Source organism: Theropithecus gelada, chromosome 5 (assembly GCF_003255815.1).
Source record: "Theropithecus gelada isolate Dixy chromosome 5, Tgel_1.0, whole genome shotgun sequence".
Taxonomy (NCBI): domain Eukaryota; kingdom Metazoa; phylum Chordata; class Mammalia; order Primates; family Cercopithecidae; genus Theropithecus; species Theropithecus gelada.
In genome coordinates, this window is record NC_037672.1 from 87,608,803 (window position 1) to 87,622,791 (window position 13,989).

A 13,989-nucleotide genomic window follows, 5' to 3' on the forward strand; every position below is an offset into this window, starting at 1 on the left:
TTCCATTGGGTAATATACATGAGAAGTTATGTTCAGCACAGGTTTATGCCTCTACATTGAGAACTTTTAAGACTTAAGAGTCTTGTTTCCTGTAATCCCAGCACTTTGGGAGGCCGAGATGGGTGGATCACGAGGTCAGGAGATCAAGACCATCCTGGCTAACATGGTGAAACCCCGTCTCTACTAAAAATAGAAAAAAATTAGCCGGGTGTGGTGGCAGGCGCCTGTAGTCCCAGCTACTCGGGAGGTTGAGGCAGGAGAATGGCGTGAATCCCAGGAGGCGGAGCTTGCAGTGAGCCAAGATCTTGACACCGCACTCCAGCCTGGGTGACTGAGCAAGACTCTGTCTCAAAAAAAAAAAAAAAAAAAAAGTTTTGTTTGCTTCTAATCCCATTATTTCAGAGGGCAGTTAATTGTTTTTAATACAATGGATTGGGGAACCTATTCAGTACAGTTAAAAATTCTGACTTCCTGGACAACACTACTTTTACTTTGTTCTCTATGCTCAACTAAATTTAATTCACTACAGCTATTACCATACTTTATAGAGAAACATGTTATTTAATATAAATGTCAAAAACTGTCAAACTTGTCACCTACTTAGTAAGGATTGTTTTAAATTGTGCTTTCTCTGGAGGGAAATCATGTTACATATTACACATTTAGCATTACTGATAACAGTAGTATTATTATAAATGTAGATTACAATATGAAAATGAGTTGCCAGGCTTCTAAATGCCCCAAATCTATTAAACATAGTTGGTTAATTGTTATTCTTTATCTCTTTAACACTAAAAAAAATAGCAAAATGTTATAGTACCAGTACCCTTTAAGGTTCAAAAGTGGTTTTTCATGCACTTCTTTAAAAAGTTCAACAGCAGCTGATATCAGGTTTCAAGAGGGAAGTACATGGATGGATTGAGTGGTCTCTTCAGAAGTCCAAAGAAGATAGTTAATACAATCTAAACATAGCCTTGGTTAGAGTTATTTACATAATTACAATGCTGAAGTTTTGTCGCAGTATAAATTGTGTCCATTGGACTCTCACCAATGTTCTTGAAGCACAAAGTTCACCTTCTGTGGCCTATTATTCCCCTGTCCATCTATCTCCAAACTTCACACACCGCTGAGATGCTACTGAAAAAGTTCATTTCAAAATATCCCATTCATTCATATTTAGAAAGCCCCCTGAGGCCCTTGGCTGGGAACTTCTCTTTAGACATCAACCAAGTCCTCCTCTCAACCTCTGCATTGCAATAAAGTGGTTTTCTGAACGGGATCCAGAGGTGGCCCCAGAAGTGGAAGGAACCCCTCGAATCCGCCAGTTACAGGAAGCTGTCTTCCACCAGGTCTGAAGAGTCTATGCCGATGTCGTCCATCATGTCGATGTCTTCAATGGTCTCGTCCTCTCTCTTGATGAAGGTGGAACTGCTGGAACCCGTCTCAATGGCACTCTCTTCAGAGGTCTGCGAGCTGGAGAAGGGAGAGAAGAGCAAAGATTACAACTCCCGCAAAGAACTAGAACTAGACTGTGGCCCCCTACAGACAAAGGAAAGCCTTTGGCATTCAAATCTGGGCTGTACGGTATGGCAAGATTCTGCCCCCAGGCCTGACATGCTGTGGTAGGCCACATAGAAAACCAAGGTCCACCCATCATTTTTACACTTCAGCTTTCCTGCTTTTCTGCCAGGTCTTTCATCAAAGTTGCTGACAAGCTGCAACAATTTCTACTTGCCCTACTCAATCCTAATGGAAGAGAAAATAAGCAATGCCTGATCCAAAGGCCCAGGAAGGTAGAGCAGGGGGTGAAGTCAGCTGCAAGCTGCAGCCAGGCCCATCAGGTGCTCGCCCGGAAGCCTCCTGGGCATCCAAACTGTGTTCTCAGGATCTCATGCCACTTGCCTGGAATGCCCTCTTCCCCTCTCTCTTGACATCCAATGCCCGCAGCCCCCATCCCATCTTGAAGGCCCAGGTGATGGCTCCTTACGTAGTGGAGCAGTGGCTGAAAGGGGAGTTCCGGAGTCAGAAAGCCTTAGGTCTGGAATGGTCCCCCCACTTACTAGCTGTGTGATGCTACACAAGTTACTTAACTTGAACTTGAACTTCAACTGGGAAAGTTCAATTCCTGGTGTGTCAAATTCTGCAGCTCAGCCTGGTGTAGCCCTAGAAAATTTCTGGGCACCTTTCTCATGTTATTTATTTCAATGTGACTTTCTAACTTTATATAAAAGCAGAACCCTCTTACAACTCAAATATTATTCAGAGCCCACAAATACAAACTAACCAAATTGAGAAAAGATCGGAGACAGAGAGCCCTAGATTCCCTGCTCAGCCTTCCCCGATCCCTGTGAAGTTCCACCACAGACCCCTAAAACTTGGAGGAACACCGTTTGCTCAAGGGATATAAACACATTATAAAAACTGGCCTGGGCAAAGCATAATAAAAAACCAAAGACTGATAGGCCACTTTGTCCCATCTTCAAATCACATAACATATTCTAAAACAAAATAGAAAAGCCATACTTTTAAAATTACCCAGTTCATACAAATAAACAAGGGCTGTCTACATATTATACCTACATTGGTTAACAAAGGTCACAGTCATAAGCCTTCAAAATAATGCTCTTATGGGAAAGAAGAGGGAAAAACACACACACACACAAGCAACTTGGACCTTGAATGAGGGGCCACTATCATCACCTTCTCCTACCTCTGTCCAAGGGCCATGCAAAGACAGCAGAGAACTGGGGCATAGTCTCCACCATCCAACCACGTGAACTAGTGATTCTCAGTCCTGCCTGGGCATTAGCTCCACCTTGGTGCTGAGTTAAAGAATCTAGGCCAGGCGAGGTGGTTCATGCCTATAATGCTAGCACTTTGGGAGGCCGAGGCCAGTGGATCTCTTGAGGTCAGGAGTTCAAAACTAGCCTGGCCAACATGGTGAAATCCCATCTCTACTAAAAATACAAAAAGTAGCTGGGCATGGTGGCATGTGCCTGTAATCCCAGCTACTTAGGAGGCGGAGGTACAAGAATGGCTTGAACCCAGGAGGCAGAAGTTGCAGTCAGCTGAGATTGCACCACTGTACTCCAGCCTGGGTGACAGAGCAAGATTCTCAAAAAAAAAAAAGAAAGAAAGAAAGAAAGAAAATCTAGGTAATGATCATCCAATGACTGCTAATGTTACAAAAGGCAGACAACTGGACAGTGCAAACCTCCTGACAGAAGCACACAGAACCATCTTTGAAGCATGTTTGCCAAAGATCTAACCTGAGTCAGGTTAAGTTCCTAGACTAACTACCAGTTTGCAACACATAGAGAGGACAGAAGCACCTGAGAAGGACACTACAAGGATGTAATCAGGATAATGACCTCCGGCTCCGTACATGTTGCTGCAAAGGACATGATCTTGTTCTTTTTTTTATTTCATTTTTGTATTTTCCACTTCTTAAGTTCAAGAGTACATGTGCAGGTTGTGCAGGTTTGTTACATAGGTAAACATGTGTCATGGTGGTTTGCTGCACAGATCATCCCATCACCCATCCTTTAGCTATTCTTCCTGATGCTCCACCTAACCCCCAACCCCTGAAAGGCCCCAGTGTGTGTTGTTTCCCTCCATGTGTCCATGTGTCCTCATTGTTCAGCTCCCACTGATAAGCGAGAACATGCGGTATTTGGTTTTCTGTTCCTGTATCAGTTTGCTGAGGATAACGGCTTCCAGCTCCATCTGCAAAGGACATGATCTCATTCCTTTTTATGACTGCATAGTGTTCCATGGTGTATATGTACCATATTTTCTTTACCCAGTCTATCATTGATGGGCATTAGGTTGACTCCACGATTTTGCTATTGTGAACAGTGCAGCAGTGAACATACATGTGCACGTGTCCTTGTAATAGAATAATTTATATACCTCTGTCACCTCTGGGTATATACCCAGTAACGAGATTGATGGGTCAAACAGTATTTCTGCCTCTAGGTCTTTGGGGGAATTGCCACACTGTCTTCCACAGTGGTTGAACTAATTTACACTCCAACTAACATTGTAAAAGTGTTTCTTTTTCTCCACAACCTCACCACCATTGGTTGATTTTTGACTTTTAAATAATAGCCATTCTGACTGGTGGGAGATGGTATCTCAGATCTTGTTCTTTTTCATCGATGCACAGTATTCCATGGTGTATATGTGCCAGATGTTCTTTATCTAATCTACTGTCAATGGGCATTTAGGATAATTACATGTCTTTGCTATTGTGAACAGTGTTGCACTGAACATACGTATGCATGTCTTTATGGTAGAATGATTTATATTCCTTTGGTTATACACCCAATAATGGGATTGCTGCGTCGAAAGGTAATTCTGCTAAAAGTTCTTTGAGGCCGGACGCAGTAGCTCAAGCCTGTAATCCCAGCACTTTGGGAGGCCAAGGCGGGTGGATCACAAGGTCAGGAGATCGAGACCATCCTGGCCAACACGGTGAAACCCTGTCTCTACTAAAAATACAAAAAATTAGCCAGGCGTGGTAGCAGGCGCCTGTAGTTCCAGCTACTCGGGAGGCTGAGGCAGGAGAATGGTGTGAACCCGGGAGGTGGAGCTTGCAGTGAGCGGAGATCTCACCAATCCACTCCAGCCTGGGTGACAAAGCAAGACTCCATCTCAAAAAAAAAAAAAAAAAAAAAAAAAAAGTTCTTTGACTCCGTCTCAAAAAAAAAAACAAAAAAAAAGTTCTTTGAGAAATCTGCACTCCAGCGAGCAGTGTATAAGCATCCCCTCTTCTCCACAACTTCACCAGCATCTGTTATTTTTTGACTTTTTAATAATAACCATTCTGACTGGTGTGAGATGGTATCTCATCATGGTTCTGATTTGCATTTCTCTAGTGATCAGTGATGTTGAGCATTTTTTCGTATGCTTGTTGGCTGCATGTATGTCTTCTTTTGAAAAGTGTCTGCTCATGTCCTCTGCCCACTTTTTAATGGAGTACAATAATATTTGTGAGATAATTTGAACTTTAACTGGCTGTCTGATGCCTTAACGATTTATTGTCCCTGTTTTGGGTGAGATAATGGCATTGTAGTTATTTTTAATAACTTTTTAATAACTGTTGCTATTCTTTAAAATAGAGCCCTTATCTTTAAGAGACACACACTAGAATATTTATGGGTGAAATGATATGGTGTCTAGGATTTGCTTCCAAACAATCCAGAGGAGGCTGAGGAGAGACAGACATGGCCATGCATGCATCCAGGCTGGCAGAGTGCATAGTCATTGAAGCTGGGTGATGGATACTGAACAGCTCACTGTACTATGTGAATTGTGCACGTTAGAAATCTTCCAGAATATAAAATTTAAAAGAAAGAAGAATCAAATTAGCCAGGGAGCAGTTGGCCACCACCCCCAGGGATTCTAATTTGTTGTTTTGGGTGAGGCTTGTATATCAATAGTTTTAAAATCTCTGCAGGTGATTCCAATTCACAGGTAGGGTATAGCATCAAAGGACCCAGTCCCGCCTCTCTCCACTTTTTCCCTAGTTCAATGACTATTTAAGACAATGGCAGGAGAGGCTTATATGATCTCAATAATCACAGTTCTGTATCAATTTGATCAAATTACCTGAGAACTTAGCTCAAAGATTCTCCACCAGAGAAGCATGACCCTCTCCCCACAACATGCACACCCCTCTCCCAGCCCCAGGGGGAACATATTAGAATCATCTGGGAAGCATTTTCAAAACCACACCGACCTCCTGAGGATTCTGCAACTTGCCCCCAAGTACAGATTTACTACCCAGGAGTGCACCATTATCAGGTCCTCTCCTTCATGGCCTGTGGGGGAGGGGAAAGGTGAGACACTGACGCTGCCCCCACAGCTACCTGTGTCTGTTCCTCTTGCCCAGGTCCTCCTCCTCAGGGACAGGGTCAATGTCAGGCAGAGGAATGATGTAGCCGCTGTCAGCGCTCAGTCTCTGCTCATCCAGACCACCCTCCCAGTCCTTCAGCTTGTCTTCCTCATTTTTGTAGGTGACACCAATGTACGCATTGTCTGAGTCCACACGCATGCGTGCCACAGCAGGATGGTCACTCTTCAGGAAGTCCAGGTGAATTTTTTCATAACTCTATAAACATTCATTGAACATATTTAATCAAGTTTTAATGACCAAACCTCAAAAATGAATAGAGACACTCAGAACTTACTATTATTTAACTGTACATATTTCCAAACTATCTAGAAGATGTGGGACTTAGTTGAAGGAGAGTCATGTCAACTATCCCCAGAGACGTAGAACATGAAGAAGTGGCCACCAATGGTAAAGAGCTTCTGCCAGTAGGTGCTAAGATACCAGTGGCCCCTTCTCCAAGTCAGTAGCTACAACCGATAACCCTTCTAGTCCTCATCACATTGCCTTTCCAGGGCTTGGATGGGTCCCATAGAGAGGCAGTGAGGACTTCTATTGGGGGGATAATACCCAAAGCCTTCATGATCCTTAAACATTGGAGAGGTCTAACATTGGATGTGAACAGACCCTATTTTCAACAATAGCTTCAATCTCTTCCCACCAACACATTTCCACCAATCAGTCTCTTTGACCAACTGAGGGTTAATTTCCTTCTGCCTCCTCACTGCCTCACTGCCTCAACTGTGAAAGTTGTAGTGGGCAGTGAGATAATTAACAGACAGAAGTGCTTAATTTGCAGTTTAGCACACAATCTCCTAATGCTGTTCCTCCTTGAGAAAAAGGAAGAAAAATGATAAGTATAAAAAGTCTACACAGGGACTAATCTGAATCTAAGAAACTGAGTTTATGTCTGAGTTTTCCTCTCAACACCTCAGCAGAAAGTTGTTTTATTCATTTACATATCCTGCTTGGTTCCATGAAATTACATTTGTTCCTCTGAACAATGCTTCCTATTCCACAAAAACCAGCTGGTGCCACAGATAACAGCTGAGGTTCTTCTTTCCAGTTAGCTGGTAAAAGCCAATTTTGCATGGATTTAAGTGCATTCAAATTAGCGATGTAATGGCCATGGATTCCCTGAGTCTTCTAACTGCACACTAACTTCTGATACTCAAACATCTGGAGAAGAGTAGGTGCTGCACATTTAAGATGAAAGGAAAGGCCCGCGGGAAGGAGAGGGTTTTCATTCATCATTGCTACTAGGGTCTTGTGGAGCACCGCCATGAAGCCCAGCAACTGGATCACACAATCTTTTGCCTCTCTTGAAAATGCTCCTCTAGAAATGCCAAACAGCACAGCTCACTGGTATAACTTTCAGCTTTATCCACACCTTTCCACCCACAGATCCAAACACACCTTTTTATATTGTCCAGGCAGCAGATTCTCCACAATCTCACTCAGGTGGTAAAAGGAGGGTCTCTTCTCTGGCTCACTGTTCCAGCATTTCACCATGATCTCGTAGCTGAGGGACAGAACTCAAGAGTGGGCACAGGGGGGAAGTCTCAGGGCCCCTCCCTCCCCCTAGACCCACAGAGTGTGAACACAGGCCCCCGGGATGGGGAAGAAGCTCACACTTCACTGGTAGCATGGTCAGGCTTGGCCATCCGGTACCCACTCTTGATCTTATTGTAGAAAGTAGAATCCACCATCATGCCAGGGTAAGGAGTACCACCTACAAGCCAAACAATAAACACCAGGACTAACAAATGCTCAGTGCATTGTTGAAACACTTGGCATGATAGAACACCGTTAGAACACCTTTCAGATCCTATAGCCTTGAAACACTGTTTTTTTTCAAGAAAATTCAGTGTCATCATCTCCTTGACTTCAGAGACCAGCTCAAATCTTAAATTTAATTAGGACTCCAGGTTGGTCAAGTCCAAGTACCATCAAAAAAATTCTACATCTTTAGAAACAAGCATTCAAGTGTTTTTCAATGTGTATGACTATTGGATCAACACAGACAAAATGAACTAGAAAAGCAAGGAGAAATTCTGAATCATTAAAACTCAGAGAGTCTTTTTCACCAGGTATGTTCAAATCGCTAAAGCAAAAATCAAAGTGGGGGCCTCTCTGCTTTTAAGGGAGTACGAGACTCCATTAAACCACTGGGGGATGATCCATTGTGATCATCTATGGAGGGAGAACTAGGATGAAAAGGGAGACGGGGCAGGAAGACACACTTTCCTATTACATCCTGATCACAGATAAATCCATGAAACATTTCACATATTCAAAGCCAATGCCAGGTCAAGTTAAGTTCCCTCTCTGAAGCCTTCCCACACTATTCCAGGACTCCTTTCTCTTTACTCAAGATTCGAATTGCAATTTTAAATCAGTACCACACTGTTTATCCTAAGTGTGTAAGTCTCATCTCCCCAGATGAACCATCCAGATGTCAGGGTTATGGCTGATCCTTCTCTTAGGGACCTCACCGGGCAGCCCAGGGCACCTGGGTTGTTCACCACCTGGGTTGTCAAGACTGGCCAATGACAACCAGGAATGAGAGCCCTGCCCTTCCCTCCACATATCCCTTTTCACTTAATCATCAATCACCACCAGGTGACGGAGGGCCCACTCTCCAAGGGTGTACCCATGTGACCCAAAGCCCAAAATGAAAAAGCAGCTGGGATGCAAATGTCATTGGGACCACTTCCAATGGGAGGAAGTCACTCTGGCATAGCCCAAAGGAGAGGAGGCGCAGAGGTCAGGAGTGAGATGCAACCCCCAACAAAGACCCCATTTCCACCTGCATGGGCCTATCTCAGACACAATAAGGCACAACGTGTGGTATGAGGCAGCTGAAGGGTACTGGCCTCACACCAGGTTATCTTAACACTGTATACATGCTGGGGCTTGAAAGAACACATTTTCCTTCCAGTGGTGTTTCAGAACAGCCCAAACAAGCAGCAATGTCAGGCCCATACCAAGGGAAAAGATCTCCCAGAGCAGAATGCCATAAGACCAGACATCACTCAGTGTGGTGTAGAGGTTGTCAAAGATGCTCTCAGGAGCCATCCACTTCACGGGCAGAAAGGTCTGCAAGGAAGGAGGGAGAGAGTTAAACCCATGTCTACTCACTGATGATCTACAGCAGTGGAAATGGAAAAGGGTTCCCTTTGGGCTCTTAATAACTTGTGCTAATTATCTTGTCCCATTTGAGTGTCTCTTATATGTGTTTTGTTCATTGCTGAACTCTCAGTGCCTAGCACATAGTAGGTGTTCAACAAATACTAGATGAATGATGAATGATCAATATTGCCTTTTATGTCCTCCAAAGGAATAATATCCAAAAACACTAATCCTGAATTTTCACCCAAAAGGTGTAAGCCCTGAAGGGACCTGTTTCCTCTATTTAGATATTCCTGGGAACAAAATTAAGAACAGATCCAGTGATCTATGAGCCAATTACAGCTATCATGGCCACATGAGTACATGAATCACACACAGCATGGATGCAGGCCATGTCTTTCCCTAGGTGGAAGCAGCAGCTGCCATGAGCTGTCTCACGTCCAGTGCACTGAGGTGATTTGGAATTGTACCTACAGGGAGCAGATGTATCCCTACAGGGAGCTGTGTCATCTGCTGAGAAGTGGAAGGAATGGGGAGAGTGGTCCAAGTAGACAACAAAATGAGTATCTTTAAGGAAACTGTGCCTCCAAGATATATAAACCCAAATGGTTTCAATATTTTAGGGGTCACAGATGGCTTTTGAAAATCTGATAAAAGCTTAAAATATAGAGACATCATTCTTGGGAATGCATGCTTGTCCATGCATACACGCAATTGACATATTAATAGCTAACACTTGCCAGGTGCAGTGGCTCACACCTGTCATCCCAACACTTTGAGAAGCTGAGGCAGGCAGATCACTTGAGGCCAGGAGTTCGAGACCAGCCTGGCAAACATGGCAAAACCCTGTCTCTACTAAAAATACAAAAATTAGCTGAGCATGGTGGTGCATGCCTGTAATCCCAGCTACTCAGGAGGCTGAGGCAGGAGAATCGCTTCAACCTGGGAGGCAGAAGTTTGCAGTGAGCCAAGATTGTGCCACTGTTCTCCAGCCTGGGTGACAGAGTGAGACTCTGTCTCCAAAAAAAAAAATAGAAAATAAATAAATAAAATAGCTAACAGTTATTGAATGCTGTTTCTATATGCCAGGCACTGTCCTAAGCACTTTACATGAATTCATTGATTTAATCCCAATAGCAACTCAGCAAATAGGTACTATTATCACCTCCCACTACAGTCAGGGAGATAGAGGGGCAGAACAGTCGAGTATCTAGCCCCGAATCCAAATCAAGTAAGTGGTGGAGCTGGCACTCACACCTGGGCAATCTGCTGCCGAGGCTGTGTACTGACCCCTTGTAGTGTATTGATGTTTTTAAAAACAGGCACCGAATCTCTAGAAGCAACACCTGACTTCAGAGATTAAAGTGAAGGAGGGTGAGCATGCCCACTGAGGGAAGTGAGGACGTACACTGCCTTTCGACACATAGTTCGAATCATGCATGATGTCTCTGGCCAGGCCAAAGTCACAGATCTTCACAATTTTTCCTTGTGCCAGGAGGACGTTGCGAGCAGCCAGATCCCGGTGGACACACTGCACGGAAAAGGAAGAAATGACTCAGGGTCAAGCCATCTGTGGCTGAACCAGCATCACCCCTGCAAGACTGGCCAATCCCCGATCCATGCTGGTACTTGGAGCTGCCTGCCTGGATATAAAGGGCTGGCCTTCTCCCAGGTTCTCACTCCACCCACTCCCAACAGAGAGAACGCTCTAGAGAAGAGTAGACGTCTGATTTCGGACTCCCTGCCCTGTGTTGGGGATGAAGGAGAGAGACAGGTAAGTAAGAGGCCCCTGTTATTAATGGCCTTTCCAAGATCTATCTCCTAGCATCTCCTTCCACACTCCACTCACTCTGAAATCTGTGGCTGGGTCTGAAAAGGTCTCTGTTCCTTGAACTTACATTTTTTGAAGCCAAAAACTCCATTCCTCGGGCAACTTGATAGGTGAAGCTCAACAAATCCAACAAAGTAAGGCCTTCTGAGTTATCATCTGAAAGGAGGTTTTTGACTTCTGAGTCTGCAGAAAAGAAATTAAATGTATTGGTGCTGGCAGGCAGCAGGAAATCATCAAGTTGCAGAGGCATGCCCAAAGAACACATCCAAACATATTTTCTTAATTTTCTTGTAGAATGTTTAGATCTCACAGGTGAATATCACTATGCGAAGGTTCTATCTTAGAAAATAGATATATAGGCCAGGCATGGTGGCTCATGCCTATAATCCCAGCACTTTTGGAGGCCGAGGAGGGTGGATTGCCTGAGGTCAGAAGTTCGAGACCAGTCTGGCCTACGTGGTGAAACTCTGTCTCTGCTAATAATACAAAAAAAGTAGCTAGGCATGGTGGCATGTACCTGTAATCCCAGCTACTAGAGAGGCTGAGGCAGGGGAATTGCTTGAACCAGGGAGGAGGAGGTTGCAGTGAGTTGCAGTCAGCCAAGATCACACCACTGCACTCCAGCCTGGGTGACAGAGTGAGACTCTGTCAAGAAAAAAGAAAGAAAAGAAAGAGAAAGAAAGAGAAAGAAAGGAAAGAAGGGAAAGAAAACGAAAGGAAAGAAAACGAAAGAAAGAAAACGAAAGAAAGAAAAAGAAAGAAAGAAAGAAAGAAAGAAAGAAAGAAAGAAAGAAAGAAAGAGAAAGAAAGAAAGAAAGAAAGAAAGAAAGAAAGAAAGAAAGAAAGAAAGAAAGAAAGAAAGAAAGAAAGAAAGAAAGGAAGGAAGGAAGGAAGGAAGGAAGGAAGGAAGGAAGGAAGGAAGGAAGGAAGGAAGGAAGGAAGGAAAGAAAGAAAGGAGAGAGAGAGAGGGAGGGAGGGAGGGAGGGAGGGAGGGAAGGAAGGAAGGAAGGAAGGAAGGAAGGAAGGAAGGAAGGAAGGAAGGAAGGAAGGAAGGAAGGAAGGAAGGAAGGAGATATGCAGAAACATATATCTGGTTTAAAAATTATACACACACACACAAAATGATATAGTTTGGATATGTTTCCCCACCCAAATCTCATGTTGAAGTGTAATCCCCAGTATTGGAGGTGGGGCCTGGTGGGAGGTGACTGGATCACAGGGGTGAATTTCTCATGAATGGTTTAGCACCATCCCCTTGGTGATATCCTTGCAAAAGTGAGTGACTTTTTGCATGATCTGCCTGTTTAAAACTGTGTGGCATCTCTCTCTCTCTCTCTCTCTCTCTCTCTCTCTCTCTCTCCCCCCTTCTCTCTCACTCTCTCTCTCTATTTGCTCCTGCTCTGGCCATGTGATATGCCTGCTCCCCCTTTACCTTCCACCATGATTGGAAGCTTCCTGAGGCCTCCCCAGAAGCAAATGCCTGTATAGCCTGCAGAACCACGTGCCAATGAAACCTCTTTTCTTTATAAATTACTCAGTCTCAGGTATTTCTCTATAGCAATGCAAAAACAGCCTAATAGAGAAAATTGGGATCAAGGAATGGGAAATTGCTGCTGGGTAACAGGCAGAGATTAGAAGAGTTTAGAGGGCTCAGAAAAAGACAGGAAGATGAAGGAAAGTTTGGAACTTCTTAGAGACTGGTTAAATGCTTGTGACCAAAATGCTGAAAATGATATGGACAATTAAATCCAGGCTGCCAAGGTCTCGGATGAAAATGAAGAATTTATCGGGAACTGGAGTAAAGGTCACCCTTGTTAGGCCTCAGCAAAGAACTTGGCCACATTATGTCCATGCCCTAGGAATATGTGGAATTTTGAACTTGAGAGTGATGACCTAGGATATCTGGTGGAAGAAATTTCTAAGCAGCAGTATTCAAGACATGGCCTGCCTGCTTCCAATAGCCTACACTCAGATGCAAAAGCAAAGAAACGACTTGAAGTTGAAACTTACATTTACAAAGAAGCAGAAGCTAGGCGCAGTGGCTCACACCTGTAATCCCAACACTTTGGGAGACTGAGGTGAGAGAATTGCTTGAGTCCAGGAGTTTGAACTAGCCCAGACAACACAGCGAGACCCCATCTCTTAAAAAAATAAAAAATAAAAAAAATAAAAGGGAAGCAGAGCACAAAAGGTTGGAAACTGTAGCTTGACCATGTGACAGAGAAAGTAAAAGCTTTTTTGGGAGAGAATTAAAGAGGGATGCTGGGCAACCACTTGCTAGAGAAATTTGCATAACTAAAAAGGAGGCAAAGGCTGATTGCCAAAACAATGAGAAAAGGGCCTTGAAGGCATTTCAGAGACCTTCATGGCAGCCCCTCGCATCACAGGCCCAGAGGCCTAGGAGAGAAAAATGGTTTCATAGGCCAGGCCCAGGGTCCACTGCCCTGTGCAGCCTTGACACACTGCTCCCTGCATCCCTATGACGCCAGCTCCAGCCATGGGTCAAAGGAGTCCGAGTGCAGCTTGGGCTGCTGCTTCAGCTTGTGACAGCCATAAACCTTGGCAGCTCCCATGTGGTGTTAGTCTGTGGGTGCACAGAGTGCAAAAGTTGAGGCTTGGGAGCCTCTGCCTAGATTTCAAAGGATATATTTAAAAAACCAGGGTGCCCAGACAGAAGCAGGCTGTAGGAGTGGAGCCCTCATAGAGAACTTCTACTAAGTCAGTGCAGAGGGGAAATGTGGGGTTGAAGACCCCACACAGAGTCTCCACCGGGGCACTGCCTAGTGGAGCTATGAAGAGAGTACAACCATCCTCCATGAATAATACATCCACCAACAACTTGCACTCTGCACCTGGAAAAACCCCAAGCACTTGACACCAGCCCCTGAGAGCAGCTGCAGGGGCTGAACCCTGTAAAGCCACAGGGAGTTCCACCCCTCCCAAGAGCTCCACCCTTTGCACCAGTGTGCTCTGGATATGGGATACAGAGTCAATGGAGTTTATTTGGAGCTTTCAGCACTGCTGAGTTTTGAACTTCTGTGGGGCTTGTAGCCCTTTTCTTTTGGCCGATTTCTCCCTTTGGGAATGGGAATGTTGACCCAAGGCCTATAACCCCATTGTATCTTAGAAG

General features: G+C 44.4%; 1 protein-coding gene across 5 annotated transcripts in view; it reads right to left on the bottom strand.

Moving 5' to 3' along the window:
* Window positions 1-342: 342 nt before the first annotated feature.
* The window catches only part of PDGFRA (platelet derived growth factor receptor alpha), a 62,438-nt gene continuing 48,791 nt past the window's right edge, over window positions 343-13,989 (bottom strand). For all 5 annotated transcript variants that reach the window (XM_025386362.1, XM_025386365.1, XM_025386363.1 and 2 more), the window contains exons 17-23: window positions 10,927-11,042; window positions 10,437-10,559; window positions 8,884-8,995; window positions 7,529-7,628; window positions 7,313-7,418; window positions 5,874-6,115; window positions 343-1,473 (exon numbers count right to left, since the gene is read on the bottom strand). In XM_025386362.1, coding sequence (XP_025242147.1) covers window positions 1,326-1,473; window positions 5,874-6,115; window positions 7,313-7,418; window positions 7,529-7,628; window positions 8,884-8,995; window positions 10,437-10,559; window positions 10,927-11,042 — 947 coding nt within the window. In that variant the 3' untranslated portion in view covers window positions 343-1,325. The remainder of the gene's footprint in view (window positions 1,474-5,873; window positions 6,116-7,312; window positions 7,419-7,528; window positions 7,629-8,883; window positions 8,996-10,436; window positions 10,560-10,926; window positions 11,043-13,989) is intronic.